Source organism: Muntiacus reevesi, chromosome X (assembly GCF_963930625.1).
Source record: "Muntiacus reevesi chromosome X, mMunRee1.1, whole genome shotgun sequence".
Classification (NCBI taxonomy): domain Eukaryota; kingdom Metazoa; phylum Chordata; class Mammalia; order Artiodactyla; family Cervidae; genus Muntiacus; species Muntiacus reevesi.
This window is the reverse complement of record NC_089271.1, coordinates 16,823,505-16,843,113: the sequence shown is the minus strand read 5'-3', so window position 1 is coordinate 16,843,113 and position 19,609 is coordinate 16,823,505. Positions and strand designations below refer to the sequence as shown.

Genomic DNA, 19,609 nt, shown 5'->3' with positions numbered 1-19,609 from the left:
AAGACCATCTTTCAGTGGGTCTGAATTGTGGAGGAAGAGAGAAGCAGTATAATGTATTGACTAGGAGCTCAAACTCCGGAGTCAGAGGGCCTGGGCTCTGTCCTGCTCCACCCCTTGCCAGCTGAGAGACTTGAGCAATGTTGATTCATCAGCCTCAAGTTCCTCATTGTAAAGTGGGGAAATAATAACACTCATCTCATAAGGGTGTTGCAAGACTTGGTGGGAATCTAAGTAAAGTGTTTTGTATAATACCAGAACAGAATGTCTGATTATCATGTTGTTATTGTTATTATTTATAATAATAATTGTTATACTATATTTCTCCTTCTCTGTATGACTGACTTCCCTCAGCATGACACTCTCTAGGTCCATAATTGGTTCTAGTATGTATTACTAAGAAACCTTGGCAACTACTTGCATTTTGTAAGAACTTTACTCAGTAGTCTAGTAATGGTGTCACAAATGGCTGTTTTAGCAAAGCATCGTTACTTTGGGGCAGGCAGGGTGGACTTAATTCATCCTTAGTATAACATGAATTACTAATAATTGAGACATAAAGCTCCAAGGTGCTAGGCTTATAAAAATTGTCTTGAATAAAATAGCAGGAGTCACTGGATTTCAGCACCAGAAGATACCATCTGGTCCAACATCTTTATTTGAGATAAGTCACTTCATCAAGATTTTCTTTCTTTGTGATGGAATGGAGAAGTAGAAATAATCTGAATAATCTAAGTGCTTGTATATGCCTTCTTGGGGAAGGTTCCAGGCAGCACTGGCTTACCTGTCATATGGGGAGGAGGTTGTTTTCATGGACCAGGGAAGCTGGCCTTGTTACTAATCCTATTTTATTTCCACAGAATGTGGTGAAACTGATGCGAGGTCTTCTCCAGTGCATGATGAGACAGGTAGGCAGAAAACAACAGATGTATTTTTGGGTCATCTGAGTGGGCACTTTATCATTTTTCTGGTGACAACCATCAGTCTTAGAGTGTTTTGAACTTCTCAAAATGAGGAGAAATTGAAAAAATTTAGCTTACTTTCTCCTTTTAAAATTATCTTCAGTAATTTTAATATACCATAGAACCAGACTCAGAGAATACTTTCTCAAAGTCTTTTCAGAGCTTCCCTCATAGCTCAGTTGGTAAAGAATCCACCTGTAATGCAGGAGACCCCAGTTTGATTCTTGAGATGGGGAGATCCGCTGGAGAAGGAATAGGCTACCCCCTCCAGTATTCTTGGACTTCCCTTGTGGCTCAGCTGGTAAAGAATCCGCCTGCAATGCAGGAGACCTGGGTTTGATCCCTGGGTTGGAAAGATCCACTGGACAAGGGAAAGGCTACCCACTCCAGTATTCTGGCCTGGAGAATTTCATGGACTATAGTCAATGAGGTTGCAAAGAGTTGGACATGACTGAGCAACTTTCACTCACTTCTGTAAAAGAAGAACATGCACTTTTTCTAAACAAGGAAGAAAACATTGTTTTGAAAAGTCATTCCTAGAAAGCCGTGTGCTGTTGTTTATTCTGTTGAGTTTATAAAAGGATTTCTTTGAGTTGAGGACTTCCCTTGAGGCTCAGCTGGTAAAGAATCCGCCTGCAATGTGGGAGACCTGGATTTGACCCCTGGGTTGGGAAGATCCCCTGGACAAGGGGATGGCTACCCTCTCCAGTATTCTGGCCTGGAGAATTCCATGGACTGTATAGTCCATGGGGTCGCAAAGAATTGGACACGACTGAGCTGCTTTCACTTTGAGTCGAAATGCTTGAGTTTTTAAAACTTGACTAATATTTAGTGGTATTTTCAGTGAGGGTAGAACAATTTCTTGAGCATGTACTGTGTACGGAACATCATACTAGGATCTGCACAGATTCCAAGATGAATATGGTACAGTCCCCACCCGTGATTGGCACGTTCCCATTAGTTTTCAAAAGCATCGTTGTTCTTTTCTTTTCAGCATAAGGAAATAGGATTGGAAATTTAAAGAAGAAATTTACAGAGGAAGAAAAGGGCCTCGTCCTCCCCTCTTCCCTCATTCCTTCCCTACCTCTCATTGAGTTCCTACTATGTGTCACAGCTCATGCTGGGAATAGCAGACAAGGCAACCCTTTGGCTTGACCTCTCAAGCTTGCAGAGCTTGTTAAAATCCCAGTAGACTAAGACATTTCTGGTGATGGGCAGGAAGAGCCACACACAGACACACACACAGCCCCTCTGTGTGAGGCTCACTAGTGAGCATCCGTCCCCTACCTTCCATCCCTCTGTCTCCCAGAGGTAACAGATAAAAGGTCTAAATCCAAGATAATGACCCTGCCAGCCATGAACCCCTCAGCTCCATGCAGCTGGCTTGCTGTCTTCCTCAGGTGGATAAAGTGGAGCGGTTTAAGCACACTCAGAGTACCGAGGACAGCCTGCACGCCAAGTACAACACTGCCACCTGCAGCACTGTGGTGGGCGACGACCAGTGGGGCCACCTCCAGGTGGACGCCACCTCACTCTTCCTCCTGTTCCTGGCCCAGATGACAGCCTCCGGTAAGCCAGGCCTGATGGAGCCCACTGAACTGGGAGTGACCATCCAAAAGGGGGCGGGGGGGCAGGCATTGACCAGTATTCAAAATAAGCTGCTTTTTTGCTTTATATTATATCCCCTGATTCTGTGGCTCTGTTGACAGTCAGCCTCCTGAGCCCTCGCAGGACCTTAAGTTAGGCCACTTAGCTGCTGCGTCGCAAAGCTGTTCCCTCCAGTCCTATAAATTCATGCTCTGGGGTCAAAGGCTTTGCAATTACTTGAGATTGCAAATGTGAAACTCCAAAAATAGGAGAAATCAGGAAATAATAGTGTTACAGCTTTGTGAATAAACCTGGGACTTAAAAAGGACTTTTTGGTTATGAAAGTTAAGGTGAGCTCACTGTAGATGGTTTGGAAAATATAATGAAATACAAAGGAAAAAAAATCTCACTGATAATTTTCATTTGAATGTGTCTCCTCTGGGTTTTTTTTCCACTGTATTTTAAAAAACATATTTAAGGTCATATGGTATGCATATAGTGTTTTTATTACAAAGCATTATAACTTAAGCATTTCCCCCATAATATTAAAGGTGTTCATAAACAATTTTAGTGACTTTACCAATGGATATTCCATAATTAAACTATTCCTTTATTCTTTTATTTGTTTACCTATTATAACTGTATTACAATACAAACTTTGACCCCCATATCTATTTGCTTCCTTCTCTTAGTTTGATATCATTCAAAGGCTACTTATACTCATTGCCATATTGTTTGCAGAACAGTTTACCAGTTTGGAGAAGGAAATGGCAACCCACTCCAGTATTCTTGCCTGGAAAATCCATGGACGGAGGAGCCTAGTAGGCTGTAGCCCCTGGGGTCGCAAAGAATCAGACACGACTGAATGACTTCACTTTCATTTTCTGTTTTTACTTTACCAGTTAACCACCCGCACCCCCCCCCCAAGTGATGTAAGAGTACGTATCTTACCCACACCAGTTTCAAGAATTCATACTTTAAAAATACATGTATTTGTCATAACCAGCTGTACATTCAGGCTTGCTCTCCTGGGCAGGTGCTGGGAGCTGGCCTTTCCATGAGTTGAAGAGCCATTGCCTGTAGCTGGGGGCTCCCCTTTCCCAACCCGGTCATTGGGGGGAAATACCCACCCTGTGGTTTACTCAAGGATAAGACAGTGGTTGTGCTGGGCTAAAATGCTGGGTCTGTGGGATCTTCTCTGTACAAATCCCACACGTATATGAAGGCCCCACATCTTCTCTTTCAGTCATTTCTACTCTTAGACACACATGCAAAAGCAGAGCCCTTCTTTTCTTCCATCTTTTCTTGGCTCCCTCCTTCATTCCCTCCTTTCTGTCATCACTCTTTCCTTCCCTCCTTCCTTTCATCCTTCCCTCATTCCTTATTTTCCTCCCTACTTTCTATCTTGCCTCTCTCCTTCCTTTCTATCCTCCTTCCTTCATCCTGTCCTTCCCTCCTTTTCCTTCCATCCCTCCTCTCCTTTGTTCCTTCCCTCCCTCCCTCGTTCCCTCTTTCCCTCCCTCCTTCCTTCCCTCTTTTCTTCCATCCCTCCCTCCTTCCATCCATCCTTTGTTCACTCCTTCCTCCACTTCTTCTCTTCCTTCTTCCTTCCCTCCTTTCTTCCTTCCATCCCTCCCTCTTTCCCCCCTCTATCCTTCCTCCTTACTTCTCACCTTCTTTCCTTCCTTCCTTCCATCTCTTCCCCTTTCCTTCTCCTCCCCTTTCCCCTTCCTACCTTTCATCCTTCCTTTCCCCCTCCTTCCTTCCTTCTCTTCCTCCTTCCTTCCCTCTTACCTTCTCTCTCTCATTCCCTCCCTCCCTCCTTTCTTCCCTCCCTCCGTAAATCATCCCCTCCTCCTTTCCTTCCTTTTCTCGCCCCGTTTCCTTCCATCCTTCCTCCCATCCCTCCGACGTTCCTTCCATTCATCCCTCCTCCTTTCCTTCTCTTGTTTCTTCCTTCCCTCCCTTCTTCCCCTTCCATCCTTTCGTCCCTCCCTCCTCCTCTCCTTCCTCCACTGATTCCTTCCTTCCTTCTTCGCTACCTCCCTGCTTCCCTCCTTCCACCCTTCCTTTCTTCCCTCCTTCCTACCTTCCTTCCCACCCTCCTTCCATCCCATCATTCCCCTTCTACCCCTCCCTCCTCTCATTCCTCCTTCCTTTGCCGCCTCCTCCCCTCCTTCCTTCCGTCCCTCTCTCCTTCCCTCCTCTGCCCCTTGTTCTCTACCTCCCTCCTTCCCTCCCTCATTGCCTCTGCCCTTCCCTTGTTCTTTTCTTCCCTCCCTCCTTTCCTCCTTCCATCTCTCCCTTCCTTCATTCCCTGTTCCCTCCATCCTTCCTTCCTTTTCTCCCTCTTTGTCTCCTTCCTTCTTTCCCTTTCTCCTTCTCATCTTCCATCCTGTCCTCCCTCTCGCTTCCTTCCCTCCCTCCTTCCCTCTCTTTACTTCCCTCCCTGCCTCCTTCCTTCCTTCCCTTCCTTTCCTTCTTCCTTCCATCCCTCCCTTCTTCCTACCCTTCTACCATCCTTCCTTTCCTCTCTCCTTCCTTTCTACCCTCCTTCCTTCAGTCCTTCCCTACTTCTCTCCCTCCTTCCCTCGTTTCTCTCTTCCGTCCCTCCCTCCTTCCTTCACTGACTCCTTCCATCTGTCCTTTCCTCCTTCCTTCTTCTCTTTCCTCTTCCCTCCCTCCTTCCTTTCCTCCTTTCTCCCCTGACTCCTTCCTTCTGTCCTTTCCCTCCTTTCCTTTCTTCCCTCCTTCCTGCCCTCCTTCCTTCCCATCCTCCTCCTGTCCATCCTTCCTTTCTTTCCTTTGTTCCCTACTACCTTCCTTCCCTCTCTCATTTCTTCCCTCCTTCCTTCCTTCCTTCTTTCCTGCCCTCCCTGCCTCCTTCCTTCTTTACCCCCCCTTCCCGCCCTCCTTCATTCTTTACTCCCCTTCCCGCCCTCCTTCCTTCCTTCTCTCCCTCCCCTCCTTCCCCTTCCATCCCTACCTCCTTTTGCCTTTCCTTCCTTCGTTCCCTTCTCGCCTCCTTCATTCCCTCCTCCTTTCCATCCCTCTCTCCTCACCTCCTGTATCCCTCCTTCCTTCCCTCCTTCTTTCCCCGTTGCCTCCCTCTTTCCCTCCCTCCCCCCTCCTCCCTTCATTCCATCCCTCTTTCTTCCCCTCCTTCCTCTCTTCTTCCCTCTCTCTCCTTCATTTCTCCCTCTTTCCTTCTCTCCTTCCTTATTTCCCTTTCCCTGTCCCACCTTCCATCCTTCCCTCCTGCCCTCCCTCTCTCTAACCCTTACTCCTTCCATCCCTCCTTCCCTCTCTCCCTCCTTCCATCCTTCCTTTCTTTCTTCCTTCCCTCCCTCCTCCCTGTCCGCCCTCCCTTTCTTATTCCTTTCTATCCCTCTTCCTTCCTTCCATCTTACCCTCCTCCTCTCCATCCTTTCCTCCTTCCATCCTTTCCACCTTCCTCCTCCTTCCTGTCCTTCCCTCCTTTCCTCCCTCTCTTTCTCCCCTCCTTTCTTCCTGCCCTCTTTCCATTCTTCCCTCTGTCCTTTCTTCCCTACTTCCTTCTTTCATTCTTTCTGTCCTTCCCTCTCAACTTCTTTCCCTCCTTTCATCACTCCTTCCTTTCCTCCTTCCTTCCCTCCCTCCCTCCCTCCCTCTCTTTCCTTCCCTTCCTCCCTTGTATCTTTTCCCCCTTCTGTCCGCCTTCCTTCCTTGCTTTTCTCCTTCTATCTTTCCTCCTTTCCCTCCTTTCTTACCACCTTCCTTCCTTCCCTCCCTCCTCCTTTCCTTCCCTCCCTCCCTCCTCCTTTCCTTCCCTCCCTCCTCCTTTTTTCCTTTTCTCCTTCCCTCCCTTATTCACTACCTCCCTCCTCCGTTCCCATCCTGTTTCCCTCCTTCCTTTCTTCCTTCCCTCCTCCGTCTTTCCCTCCCTATCCTTCTCTCCCTCCTTCCTCCCCTCTTTCCTTCCTGAATTAGACATTAACTGTTATGACTGACTTCATACTTAATTTTTGATGCCCTAGTAAGAAATATGCAAAAGAGGGTATATAATTTATTTTCTAGTATAAGATTTGTCATTTGTAATTGGCAACTCTCTTTACAACATAACTCTGTAAACTTACTGTTTGTTTTTCTTTTGTAGGCTTACGTATTATTTTCACTCTTGACGAGGTGGCCTTCATACAGAATCTTGTGTTTTACATAGAAGCTGCGTATAAAGTTGCTGTAAGTTCAAATCCAGTGTTTATTTTTCAGTGTTACAGCGTCAGGAAGGATAGAAATCATACAGCTGTTTGAGGGCCAGGCTGCTTGGGGCTGGCCCAAAGGTTAGCAAGATTAGAGGTATAAGATTATGTCACCTCTGCACACAAAGTGCACATCTGTGTCCAGGAGTCCAGTTGGGGAGCTTTTGTTGTTGAAATGTGCCATGTGCTCTGTTTGAATTCATTAGGTTTATTTTAAATAAGATCCTCAAATACCCTGTGGCATGTGCACTGGGACCCTGAATCAGGGTGAAGGGCAACACCACGAGCATCAGTGCCCCAGGCAGTGCACAGGGAGAGAGGCTGGGCCCAGACAGGTGCCCTGGGCTAGGTGTGTGTGGGTGGAAATACCTACACATGCAGTTCCTCCGGGCTGCTGTCTGCTACCGAGAGCTGAGCCTCACACACTTGTAGAGAACAGCTAAACTGCAAAGCTGGCCAGAAGAGCAGTAATGAAAGGCTAGAGTTTGCTTTTTGTTTTTAATAAAGAGCCACCAATGTCAAAGCAAGGATCAGCAAACTTTTTCTGGAAAGGGTCAGAGTAAATCTTCTCAGCTCTTCCAGTCTCCGTGGTCTCTCTTGCTGCTGTTTAACTCTGCCATTGTACTGATACCACACAAACAGCTGCAGACATCCTGTGACCTCGTGAGTGCAGCTGTGTCCCAAATAGACCTTATTTCTGGATCACAGGTGTGGCAGACCAGATTCAGTACCAGGTCAAGTGCTTGTTGACCCCAGGTCTGAAGCAATAATCTTCCACCAGGAGCAGTCTTTGGCTCTGCCAGGGAAACCAAGCAATGTCTGGAGGCATTTTCGCTGTTGACAACAGGAGAGCGGGTACTATTGGCGTCTAGTGGGTGGAGGCCAGGGATGCTGCTGAACACCCTACAGTGCACAGGACAGCCCCCCTACAACAGAGAAGGAGCAGGCTGCAAATGTCAGCACCGCCGAGGTTGACAAAGCCTGGTCTGGAGAAACTAGGGAAGGCTTTATAGAAAGGGTAGAACTTGAGTTGGATGTTGGTAGATGAGTAGGGCTCAGATAAGCAGGAGGAGGGAAAGGGGTGCGAGAGTATCAGGAATGGCTGTGAGTGTGGGGGAAGGGGAGGGGTGGTTGGGGAAAGAGGGGGTGGAGTAAAGGTGTATTCTTAGGGTGACAGCTGAGTGCTCCAGAATAGTAGGAAGTAAAGTCAGCTTGTGGACAGGCAGAAAGTGTGGGGCTGGATCATAGAGGTAAGGCCATCAGAGAGAGGGATTTGAACACGATCCACTAGGGAATAAACAGGCCGTCAGGTTAGAGTCTCATGCTGGAGAGCAAGCTGATCAAAGCAGTTTTTAAGGATGAATCAGGCACTCGGCTCCAGGGTTGGAATGAAGACGAGTTGGCGTGGAAAGGCCCCGCTGTGCAGAGGACTGAAGGAAGGGGTCCTGGAGTCAGTCACGAGGCCTGCACAGCAGGGAAGAGTCTAAAGTCACTCTAGTGTGTCTGAGTCTAAAATGTCTCATTCTGAAAATGTTTATCTTTTTCTAATAATAATAAGTGCCAGAATGTTGGCATTGGTCCTGTTCGTCTTGGGTTGTAATCCTTCAATAGTGTATACAGCATTATTTCAAAACGGTATCCAGTGCCTGGGTTTCTTCAGTGAAAACATGAGCTATAAAAGTTAAGTATGTATGTATCAAGTCCTCTAGGTGGATGGGCTGTCCTAAGCCAATTCATATTAATTCATTTCAAAATACCAGGCAAGTTTAGTGTTCTGAGCCTCAGTTTTGACTTTGCACCCATTACTGCTGAGCATTTTTTCCTCAAAAGGTAATCTATTAAATTATTTTAAATGGTTTGGTTGATTTCACCCAGTTATAACCCATTTCTTCTTTATTCCATCTTACAATTTAATACAAGTTTAGATGTATTAGCTGAATAAACGTCAGCCTTTTAAGATAAAATATTTTGTTATCTACACATCATGAGTTTCTTACAAATGAATAACTTTTAGATATAAGAAAACTGAGTGTATTCGCATGCATTTTTGTTCTATTCGAGTATTTATTTCCAGAACTCTAACCAGAGGTCAAATGAACTGAAATCAAGAAAGAATACAGCTTTTGTGTGTAAAGGCATGAATTTGGTACCCTTTGAGAAGAGATAGTTACATTTCATGATGCCTGCAACGACGTAAAGGACTCATTTTTCCATAGTACTTGTCACCTATTAATACCTCTTTTCCCCTTTTTCTCCAACAGGATTATGGAATGTGGGAACGTGGAGATAAGACTAATCAGGGTATTCCAGAATTGAATGCAAGCTCCGTAGGGATGGCCAAGGTGACAGTCTGGTCCTGTTAGTCCTTCCTTCTATGCCTCTTTAATGGTTTTGGTTTAGTTCTTATCCTCAGGGGTTTGGATTTCATCTGGTTAGCTTATTTTTCAAAAGTCAACAGCAAGTATGAAATTCAAGTGGTACATGTACCTCAACCAACTGAAATTATAGGTAAAGAATGGAGGTTTCCTACACCTAAATCTGCCTATGCCTGAAAATCAGTGCATTCCCTCCTTATTATCCAGTATCACCACCCATGCCTCTAAGCTCTTTCTGTTATCTAAAAAACTGGATATATGATGTCCAGTCTTGTTTCCTGGGTCATAAAGAGGGCTGAAGAATATGAACATTTTGTAGGGCAGGGCTCACAAGTTAAAAGTCTACAGGGTCAGGTCAGGCACATATTATAAACAAGTGAAGCCAGCCAGATAGAAAAATAATGGGGTGGGAGTGGCATGTGTTGAGGATACTGCAGACTTTGTAAAGGTGTTCTAATTTAATATTATTGTAAAAACTTCCTCAGGCCAAACCAAACATGACCATGGGGCAATTTCAGCCAGCTGGCCACCAGTTGACATCTGTTGCCTTAGATATTTAGCATGGCTCCTCCATCCCCTCTTCCTCAAGGCTGAAGCAGAATTTTACAGAGTACAGACTCCAGAACTATAATTTTTAAAGCGACAATATTCTCTGTTAAGGTCAACCGATGGAAAACATACTTAATACTAAAAAAGTTTACTTTCTTAAGTGCCAAATATGCTAATGTTAGAAGTTAACCGCTGAAATAGGTGAAAGAAAAACCAATTGTGAATTTAGCCCCCACCCCTTACACGCATGATGCTATGTTGTTAATATTTGGTTTTTGGTAGAATACAAATTCCATTTTGGGAAATGATTTTCTGTTTTCTCTATCTTATTCCTGCAATGAGGCAAAACACAGGAAAGCTCTGAAAATAAGGATAGAACACAAGTATAGGATACTTAAGCTGGATTTTAAAGACAAATTTCATCACCTTTGGGAAAACATATATGCTCGATTGCTTAATGAAAAAGAAGTATGAGATATGGGAGTGTATGTGTACTACCCATACTCAGTAATTCATGCTTGTGCTTGTAGGCAGCCCTTGAAGCAATTGATGAACTGGACCTTTTTGGAGCCCATGGAGGTCGCAAGTCTGTGATCCATGTCCTGCCGGATGAGGTGGAACACTGCCAGGTGATGGCTCAAGGTTCTCACATTCAGAGAGTAAAGACGGAGACTCATGGCATAGAGGACTGGGGCTCCAGTTCAGATTCCCAGCTTCCTAGCTTGGTGGCTCTTGGCTTCTTTGTGCTTCAGTTCCTTCATCCATAAAGTGGGCATAATAGGACTTACCCCCACTGCTGCACAAGGTGGTCATGAGAATCAGAGTTAATCAACTTAATTGGTCAGAGTACTTTGTGAGCCAGAAAGGATTGTGCAAACATAAGATAGAGCAGTGGTGTTTGTATGGAGTCAGCAGTCAAGACACCTGTGTTCTGTTGGAGGTGAAGTCAGTTTTACGTTTTTGGTTTTTTTTTTGAGCATGTAGATGGTTTTCTCTGTAGGTTTATTTCATGAGGTCCCCAAATTTGATGACTGACAAGCAGTAGTTCACTTGGACGGGTAGTGGAGTCTTGTTAGAGGGTAGTGGCAAAATGAATGGTGGAGGAGAGATGATATGGGAGAAAAGGCAAATCAGTAAAACCTCCATGAAACACAGGTTGGAGAAAGGGGTGATTTGGGGCAGATTAGGTGGCTCCATTTATCAGACAATAGGTCACCAGTTGCTGGCAAATCAGCAAACTCTTATTTACTGGGAGCTCACTGTATACAGGCACTGTGCTAAGGCTGTGTGAGTGAGAGACATAAAAACTTGTATGCAGAGAGCTTCCAGTGGTAGTGTTTGTTTCAGGCAGAGAGAGCCTAGGGAGAGTGACTAGTTAAAGAACTGGGCTTGGGGGTCAGTTGGCTAGAGAAAAATTAAGCTTTGTTCTGTAGCTGAAGGGTTCCCCCCATATTTAGCCTGCTTCTAGGTCATTCCATTCCCCCCCCATTAAAATAGTCCTTAGTGGGAAATCTGCTGTTTCTTGGGGTGTGGTTTAATAAAGTTAAGCCGGTATGCTTCTTAATAGATGTGTAGTCCCCAGTGGAGATGGCATGAGCTCTCTAGCTAGCTGGGCCTGCGTTAGAATCCTAACTCTGTTGCAGACTAGCTGCATGCCCGTCAGCATGAGTCTCTGCGTCTCCGAGTCCTCATGTGTGATTTGGACATAGTTCTTGAATTCCTTCTTCACATGGAAGAGTTAATAAGCTTGTGCTTGCAGGAATCTAGTCCCATGTCTGTACATGTTAGATTGTAGGGTTAGCTCCCTTTCCTTCCCAAACTGTTCCTTATAATTTCACCTTCCTTTAGTTTACAGTGCCTAATCCAACCACCTTATAATTGAGGCCATATTATAGTGCCACTAAGTAAGCCATTCTTTCTAGGACTAAATTAATTCTGTTTGGACTAAAGTGTTTTGCCTGTTGGTGTGGTCTTCTGGATTTGACTCCTTTAAGTGGTTTCTGAGTCACCCAGTCCAGTTGGTCACCTCCGCAGAAGCCAGGCATTTCTCTGTGCTAGTCTTGTATGTGTGTTCTTCTTTGTCTTTGCAGTCAGGACACGCTAACCTGATGAGGTAGTCCTTAGTTCCTCCCCTGCATGCCCTAACGGCCCAGCAGTATCAACAGAAGGTACAGAAGGAAGGGAGACAGTTCTCAGCATGGGCTCTAGGCATAGCACTAGGACCCTCTTTTCTCCTGTGAGGAACAGGACACATGGGCTTGGTAGGTGCGGTCACCCAGCAGGGGTCATGTTGGTAGGCAAAAACTCATTCATATGTTCCCTTGGGGTCAAGTCATAGTCACTAGATGCTGTATGTAACTGTTAGTGCTTCCAGGCTTAACACCTGTTTGTTTTTCGTTCAGTCTATTCTATTCTCCATGCTGCCAAGAGCCTCGACGTCAAAAGAGATTGATGCTGGGCTTCTTTCCATTATTTCTTTCCCGGCCTTTGCAGTGGAAGATGTGAACCTGGTTAATGTGACCAAAAATGAAATTATTTCCAAGCTGCAGGTAAGCATTGCTCACACTGGTACCCTTCTGCCCTGTGTTAAGTGCCCCTTTCAGAGAGTGACATGGAGCAGCTCACTCAGGCCTGGGCTGTCCCTGCGGTCGATCTCTCGGTATCAGAGTGGGACTGACAGATGGAGGTACCCAAGGCTGAAAATGGAGGGGAGAAAATTAAGTCTCTGAGCCATCAATGCCCTGGTTCTTTTCTTGCGCAGCAGAGTTTCAGTTCCAGCTGGCACTTTTAAACCTCAATTCATATCACTCCTATGCTTCTAAGACAGAGCTTCTGAACCCTTTAGAGATCCTAGACAGACTCCCTTAAGAATCTCATGAAGCTACAGTCCCTGCCAGAAAAAAATGCATATGTCCCAATATCCTCAAACTTGACACATAATTCTGGGGACTTGAAGATCCCAAAGTTAAACTGAGATTAAAAATCCCAGGGATGTCCCTGGTGGTCCAGGGTTAAGACCTCGCTTTCCAATGCAGGGGGTGCAGTGTTCCTCTCTGGTTAGGAAACTAAAATCCCACATGCCTCACAGTCAATAAACCAAAAGAGAAAACAGAAGCAATATTGTAACAAATTCAGTAAAGACTTTAAAAATGGTCCACATTAAAAAAAAAATCTTAAAATCTCTGCTCTGAGGTGAGATGCAGGAACTATAATAACACATTACACCAAACTGAGAAGGTTATACAATAGTCTAGCCAACTGAAGTTATCAGTGTAATGATAAAAAAATGTTAGTTTCCTAAACCGAAATCTGCATGTTGATGATCCCACTTAGATTTGGTGAAAAATACTTTTAGCCTCTGGAAACCAAGGGGTAATGGGGTTTCCAACCATATCCCCAGAAGGCACTGCCTCAGTTAGGAGCCAGTGGAGAAAACAGAACCTGTTTAGTTTGTAGAAGTAGGCAGAGAGTTCATGTAGAGAATGAAGCGTTTCAAGGGGAGCACGTTCTAGACTGGGCCTCCCAGGATGCTCCAAACACTATGGGACTGGCCATTGGGAGTGCACTTGCCTCCATGGCCAGTGCTAGAACAGCCCCAAACACTTCAGAAACTGGAGAATGGACACCCAAAACTACGATCCAGGGATAAGGGAGGCAGATTCAGATAGCACTGCCACTGCCCTTTTTTGGCACCTGAGAAGTTGGAGAGGAACACTGAAGCCTGCAGCAGGAAACCCAGCAGCCATGGCCTTAAGCCACAGGAAGCCCTACCGCCTCCCTCCTCCACTTCTTGCAGAATTCAGGCTTCTTTGCATCCAGAGCCTAACTACTGAAGTCTGAAGTCACCTTGTGGCCTTCCAGTCTTTCAAGTAGAAGTAGTCCAATCAGTCCTCATATCACCATGAGTGGCTTCTCCAAGCAGCGAGGGTCCCTTTGCATCTTTGCACAGTACAGCAAATCAGAATGAAAGGATGGTCATTCTGTGAACCATGGAGTAAATAATCTCTCAGCCCTGACTGCCACTCTAATGGAAAGTTTTGGCATTCCCTTCTAAGTACTGATCAAACCTTATTTTGGTTTGCTTATTACTTAAAGATGAGTTTTTGTACTGATAGCAGTGAGCACTTTGTTGTAACTAAAAGGGATGACTTGAATCAAAGAGATAAAGAAATTCTTCTTCATCAAATGCTGCTTTTTGTCTTCTTAGGGGCGTTATGGATGCTGTCGCTTCCTTCGAGATGGTTATAAAACCCCAAGAGAGGTTGTATTTAAAGATTATTTCTTCTGATTCCTTAAGTGTTTGATATCTAAGTTGCCACTGTGGCGTTCTCCCTCTGTTAATTACAAAACTTACACATTGGGATATTGGAAAGAGCAGTCTTAATTTTGGAGTCAGCAAGCTGGAGTTAGGCAATAGAATAGTAAGATCATTAGGAGAACAGCAAGCTGGTGATTTAAAACCAGCTTGCTGACATGGACAAACAGTTCTCTCACTCACATGGTTTTTAAAAGGCCACCTGTGGCCTCCTTGAGTTCCTTTGTCATAGTGACTGATAAAACGATGTCAATAAAACAGTCTGCTCAGTACTGTGAGAGTCAAATTCCTCCTTATTTGTTATAGAGATAGAGAAAGCTTAATCTAACAAACTACCAAGTAGTGTTGTATATATTTGATTTACTTTTCTGAAATTTTACCATGGATAACTGCCAAAAATATCATCTCCCCATTTTAGCAGAATCCTAATCATACCAGCCTCAAAGCTGCCCTGAGTCAGAAAGCAAGGGACACCCAGTGAGGCACAGTGGTATTATGTATGTAATCTGACACTACCTTTTAGAACATTTACCTGTTTGGTTCTAGGACCCAAACCGATTGCATTATGACCCTGCTGAACTCAAGCTCTTCGAAAACATTGAATGTGAATGGCCTGTGTTCTGGACTTATTTCATAATAGATGGAGTCTTCAGTGGTGATGCCGTTCAGGTGAGAAAATACTGGGCGTTGTGTTGGTAATCAGCATTTTCATGGCAATGGTGTGCTGATGGTTATTCGAACATAGGGTTATGCAAAAATTCAGGGGCACTGTGTCAGTTACCTGTTGCTGCTTAAAAACCTTTCTTAAAGCTTTGTGAATTAAAACAGCTATTGTGTTTGCTCAGTGCTGTGTAATTTGGGTAGCGCTCAGCAGGGCGCTTCTCTGCTGCTTCTGGTGTCAACTGGGATCAGCAGGGCTGCAGGAACCAGTCTCCCTCACGTGGTTGCAGCTTGACACTGCCTGTTGGCCCGGAGCTCAGGTGGACTGTTGGCCTGGGTCTTCATTCTCTACTTGGGCTTCTCACATCATTGCAGTCTCTGGACAGTAAAGCTTTTTACATGGTGGTCATCTTTTCCCAGAATGCAAAAGCAGAAGCTGCCAAGCTTTCTTAAGGCTTTAGGCCCAAAACTGGCAAAGTGTCACTTCTGTTGCATTCGATTTTTTCAGGGCTAGTGTTGCCAAACCAGGTTTGTTTTGCCAGAGCACAGCAAGTCAAAACGCTGAGATGCCGAGGTTTGCAGCAAAGAGAGGGTTTATTCACAAGGCCATCATGCAAGGAGAACAAGTTTCAGGTCTGCCTGTGTGAAGACTAAGGCTCAGGGTATTTATGGGATAAAGAATAAAGCCGCACGGTGGCCTGAAGTTGGGGAGAGGTGACTGGAAAAAGGAGTGGTAATTTTCATTCTGCCCAACTGTAACTGGGCCACAGGTCTCTGCACATTCCAAAATGGAGGTGCTTAGCATGATCTGAGGGTGCAGTTTCCAGCCCCCTGATGCCCCAAAGTCACCAGACACTCGCCCATGCCCTGTTGGAGGGTGGGTGGTCCTAACCAGTCTTAACCAGCTCAGTTGGAATGAGACATAGTTGACTCCAAGTTCTGGGAAAACAACTCGAGCAAACATTGTTTAGGCTATGCGCTGCTTGGAGGACATGTGAGTCTTAAAAGCACCTTGATTAGTGAAGGCCTGTTAAAGGTAAAAATAGATTTGACTAATGATCATCCTTGGTTTCAGTCCTCCCTGTTTTGATCATTTTTCCAAGTTGAGAGAAGGAGGGCAACGACCCCTCTGGATACTTCCTGCCCATAAGGGGTGTAAACACAACTAGGGCTTGAGGAATGAAACCGCTTAGCACTCATTTGAAAATATTCTCTTGATCCTGGTTTCAGGCTAACATTTTGATCTGAGCAAACAGTTACTACCTTTGGACCAGCTGTCAAGGCATTCACAGGCTCAAGATTGGTAAACTACAGACAAAGATGTAGCCTGAGGGGGCATGTAGAATGACAGACATTGTTAAAATTTTTATTCTTTTTTAGCAGTTTTATTTAGGATAAACCAGGAATCAAGTGTCTTACCTTTTTCCATACTGGAGTGTCTCAATCATTATCTGTTTGGCCGAAACACTTAGATATTAAATGTGGAAGGGCCACAGGCTGGGAGAAATAAGTATGGTTTCTATAATTACCTGACCATGTAGAACTTTGGCAGGGGTAGATTCTAGGGTCTTTTGTTTTTTCTCTTTAATCTGAGGACACGAGGAGAGGACCAAATTTCAACTTGGTGTAGGAAAAAATAGGTGACAGGAAATTCTCTATTGATTAGCTTAACCCAGTATCTACATCTGAGGGCTTTTTATTTTAAGTCATTCAAGGGTAGGGACACTATATAAAGGCTCGAGAACTAGGAGGTGGGGTTCTCCAGGGTGGGGGGTGCCAGTCTTTCACAGACGAGTTTTGTTGTTGCTGCTGCTCTTTTCTGACCAGCTGTGGTTTTACCATCTTTTAAGGCAACTCTTACCTAGTGTGGTAGTGCTCAGTGCTTAAGTCGTATCCAGCTCTTTGCAAGCCCATGAACTGTAGCCCACCAGGTTCCTCTGTCCATGGGATTCTCCAGGCAAGAATGCTGAAGTGGGTTTCTATGTCCTCCTCCAGGGGATCCCCCTGACCCAGGGATCAATCTTGCATCTCCTGCATTGGCAGGCTGATTCTTTACCACTGAGCCAACCTGGGAAGCCCTCTCTTAGCTAATATCTTATTTAATGTATCAGCCTCCTAACAGGTGTCCCAGCCCACAGCCTCGCTTCCTGCTATTTCTCCACACCATCACCAGAGTGATCTTATTAAGAAAAAGATGATGCTACTGCTTGTTGTAAAAGCTTTGAATAGCTTCCTGATTGTTTTTTGATGAGGTACAGGCTCTTCACATGTTTTGTAGGGTCCCAGAAGATCTGGTCCTTGTTTTCACCACTGTAGCCCAATTTCTAGTTATTTCCTTTCTTGAGTTCTGTGATCCAAGCAGATGGAAACTTGTTCAGGCCTTTGGGCAGGCTAGGTTGTCTCTCCCATCTTCTCAAATGCCCAGCAACTGTCCTGAATATTCATTGGAAAGATTGATGCTGAAGCTGAAACTCCAATACTTTGGCCACCTGAAGTGAAGAACTGATTCATTTGAAAAGACCCTGATACTGGGAAAGACTGAAGGCAAGAGGAGAAGGGGACGACAGAGGATGAGATGGTAGGATGGCATCACCGACTCAATGGACTTGAGTTTGAGTGAACTTTGGGAGATGGTGATGGACACGGAGGCCTGGCGTGCTGCGGTTCCTGGGGTCACAAAGTCGAACACGACAGAGCAACTGAACTGATGCTTTCCACCCTCAGCTTCCCCTCCCCCTTCATTTGATTCGTTTTAAGTGTCTCTTCTTTCAGAAGGCCTAAAAGCTTTTATATATGCCCCACAGCTCTTATAACAGCCTAGCACCTATCAGTGTATTTCCCACTTAACTGTCAAAGGACCCTGCTAGAGTTGGTCTCCATCTGGTTCTCTGGCATATGCCCCATTCCTAGTATATACTAAGTGCTAAATGAATATTTATTAATACAGTGTTCATTTGTTCAAGACAGATTTCTTTTATTTTTTATTGAAGTATAGTCAAGTTACAATCTTGTGTTAATTACTGCTGTACAGCAAAGTGACTCAGTTGCACATATATATACACTCTTTCTCATATTCTTTTCCATTGTGGTTTATCACAGGATATTGATAAAGTTCCCTGTACTATACAGTAGGACCTTGTTTTTTTTTAATTGGAGGATAATTGCTTTACAGTGTTGTGTTGGTTTCTCCTGTACAACAATGCAAATCAGCCATAATATATATTTATATATATATCCTCTCCCTCTTGAGCCTCTTTCTCCTCTCCCATCCCACCCCTCTAGGTCATCACAGAGCACCAGGCTGGGCTTCCTGTGTTATATAGCCCCTTTCCACTACTAATGTATTTTACACATGATAGTGTGTATATGTCAGTGCTACTCTCTCAATTTGTCTTACTCACTTCTTGCTCTACTGTGTCCACAAGTCCATTCTCTATGTCTGCATATCCATTTCTCTCCTGTAAATTGGTACATCAGTACAATTTTTCTGGATTCCATTGTATATGCATTAATATACAATATTTATTCTCTTTCTGACTTCACTCTGTATAAGAGGCTCTAGGTTCACCTACTTCACTACAGCTGACTCAGATTCGTTCTTTTCATTGCTAAGTAAAACTCTGTTTGGCATTTGCGGCCATGCATACTTTGGTGAGCAGAAAAGAGCTGTTCTCATGAAGTTTATGTGACTGAGGAGCTCAAACATCTTGCTGGGTTTTAATCTACTCAGTCACATGTTCTGGTGTAGGATACACAATCTAAGATTCATTTTAGTTTTTGAGAGCTGCCTCTGTTGAATGCTGAAGTGTTACAGAAGTGGCCTCAAGCTTGAAGTACTAATATTCCCTCTTTGTTGACTTTTATTCTTACGCTTTAGTGATTATCTTAGGTCTTATGTTTTCTGTCTTTTTACCCCAGGACTGACAGATCTCAAAAAGATTGAGTTGGAATTTCAATTACAAACAAGTTTGACAGTTACCAGAAACGAAAGGCTAAGGAGACAGAAAATCCTGTGCTTAGTACCTTATTTTGTAGGTCTCACAGGATTTATTATTCTTAGCCCGCATGCTGTCCCTTCCACTCATTTTTAAAGTGATGCACTCCATCATGCTTTGCTGTCCATAAATTTCAGAAGAAAAGAACATGAGATCTGAAAAGCATTTGATTAACTCTCCAAAGATGAAATGTGTTAAATAGCTAGGTGGCTGGTTAAGGGTTTTTTCCTTGCCATTTCCCTTTTAATGCATAGGTTATCACTGCTTTTTAAATTTAATAGAAACATTTACATCAACAGCTTTTACTGAGTGGTACATCCTAAGTATTGGGGTACATGGATCATAGTACACACACTTCCTTTTCTTCACATCTGATTCATTCAGCAAGCATTTCTTGAGCAAGTTTGAGCACTTTTTCAGTAGAAAACTACCAACAGGTGGAAATAGGATACACTGCTTAAGATCTGGCCTCCACTCCAAAAACCTTATAGTCTAGCTGATGAAACAAAATTTAACTCTGTGAGAAGTTAAGAGTGGACTATTTAAATCATGATTGAAAAACAACACATAGAAGACCAGTTGCTTTTCACTCCTCCTAACATTTGATATCAGCAACAGTCCAGACTCCTCTTGCACTCTGTGAGCTGCAGGTGTTTGTGCATTTCTTAGCCCTGTGTGCTACTTCTAATCTGTTTGTTGCCCAGAGAGCTGTTTTCCTGTCTTGTGCTGTTGTTTCACCCCATGGGTCATGGTGCTGTTTTCTAGGTCCAAGAATACCGTGAAGCCCTGGAGGGGATACTGATCAGAGGCGAGAACGGGGTCCACTTGTTGCCCGAACTCTATGCCATCCCGCCTGACAAGGTAACCATGTACTTGATTATCTAGAAGGAAGTGAGTTGGGCTTGGCCATTTGGTATTTTTCATTCCTCTT

The 19,609-nt window shown here is 44.4% G+C and overlaps 1 protein-coding gene across 4 annotated transcripts in view; it reads left to right on the top strand.

The window, feature by feature from the left end:
- The window catches only part of PHKA2 (phosphorylase kinase regulatory subunit alpha 2), a 97,653-nt gene that overhangs the window by 29,666 nt on the left and 48,378 nt on the right, over nt 1-19,609 (top strand). For all 4 annotated transcript variants that reach the window (XM_065915363.1, XM_065915362.1, XM_065915361.1 and 1 more), the window contains exons 4-12: nt 858-905; nt 2,360-2,528; nt 6,682-6,764; nt 9,046-9,126; nt 10,239-10,337; nt 12,111-12,257; nt 13,916-13,969; nt 14,570-14,692; nt 19,444-19,539. In XM_065915363.1, the coding sequence (XP_065771435.1) occupies nt 858-905; nt 2,360-2,528; nt 6,682-6,764; nt 9,046-9,126; nt 10,239-10,337; nt 12,111-12,257; nt 13,916-13,969; nt 14,570-14,692; nt 19,444-19,539 (900 nt within the window). The remainder of the gene's footprint in view (nt 1-857; nt 906-2,359; nt 2,529-6,681; nt 6,765-9,045; nt 9,127-10,238; nt 10,338-12,110; nt 12,258-13,915; nt 13,970-14,569; nt 14,693-19,443; nt 19,540-19,609) is intronic.